Source organism: Antrostomus carolinensis, unplaced genomic scaffold (assembly GCF_000700745.2).
Source record: "Antrostomus carolinensis isolate BGI_N321 unplaced genomic scaffold, ASM70074v2 scaffold25776, whole genome shotgun sequence".
Taxonomy (NCBI): Eukaryota; Metazoa; Chordata; class Aves; order Caprimulgiformes; family Caprimulgidae; genus Antrostomus; species Antrostomus carolinensis.
This window is the reverse complement of record NW_010320169.1, coordinates 2,903-3,529: the sequence shown is the minus strand read 5'-3', so window position 1 is coordinate 3,529 and position 627 is coordinate 2,903. Positions and strand designations below refer to the sequence as shown.

Genomic DNA, 627 nt, shown 5'->3' with positions numbered 1-627 from the left:
GGTGAAAGTGATGGGCTGGGCAGAGCGAGGGATGAAGGTGGGGCTAGGCGACTGGCCGAAGGAGGGGGACGGAGAGTTGGACAGCGAGTTGTCCTGGCTGCCGATGGGGACAAATACCTGGGCATCGGGGTTGAAGCTGCTCTTGATTTCTTTGTCCAGCTCTGCAGCGCTGCAGCCCTCGCTGTCATCCAGATAGAGGACCTTAACAGAGCCCTTCTCACCAATCTGGTAGGAAACCTCAAAGGGATCGATCCAGACACTCAGCTCTTCCGGCACGTTGGCACGCACATCCTCCACCGCCAACCCGCTCCGCTTGGCCGCCAGCTCCACCACCGGATCCACTGTCTCCCCTATATGAACACAGCGATAGCCAGATCCCTTCAGAGGCTTCTCCGGGTACCAGTGACCCTCATATTTCTTCTTCAGCAGGCGCTCTAGCTCCTCACCAAACAGGTCTGCCCGCCTCCGAGGAAGCTTGTTGTACAGGTATGAGATGATGAAGTTAAGAGCAACTTTGATCTCCAGATGCATACTCCCTTCGCAGCAAGCAAGTCAGGGCAGTGTATTAAAAGAGACAAAATGACATACACATAGACAAGATTTGGCTCCACACAGACCTAGGGAAAG

At 54.9% G+C, this 627-nt stretch overlaps 1 protein-coding gene across 1 annotated transcript in view; it reads right to left on the bottom strand.

Annotated features, from left to right (window-relative positions):
* TOB2 (transducer of ERBB2, 2) overlaps nucleotides 1–531 on the bottom strand; it is a gene marked incomplete at its 3' end in the record, with an annotated part of 958 nt that extends 427 nt beyond the window's left edge. The window contains exon 1 of the mRNA XM_029085331.1: nucleotides 1–531. This exon is cut by the window's left edge and continues 46 nt beyond it. Coding sequence (XP_028941164.1) covers nucleotides 1–531 — 531 coding nt within the window.
* Between the last annotated feature and the right edge of the window lie 96 nt (nucleotides 532–627).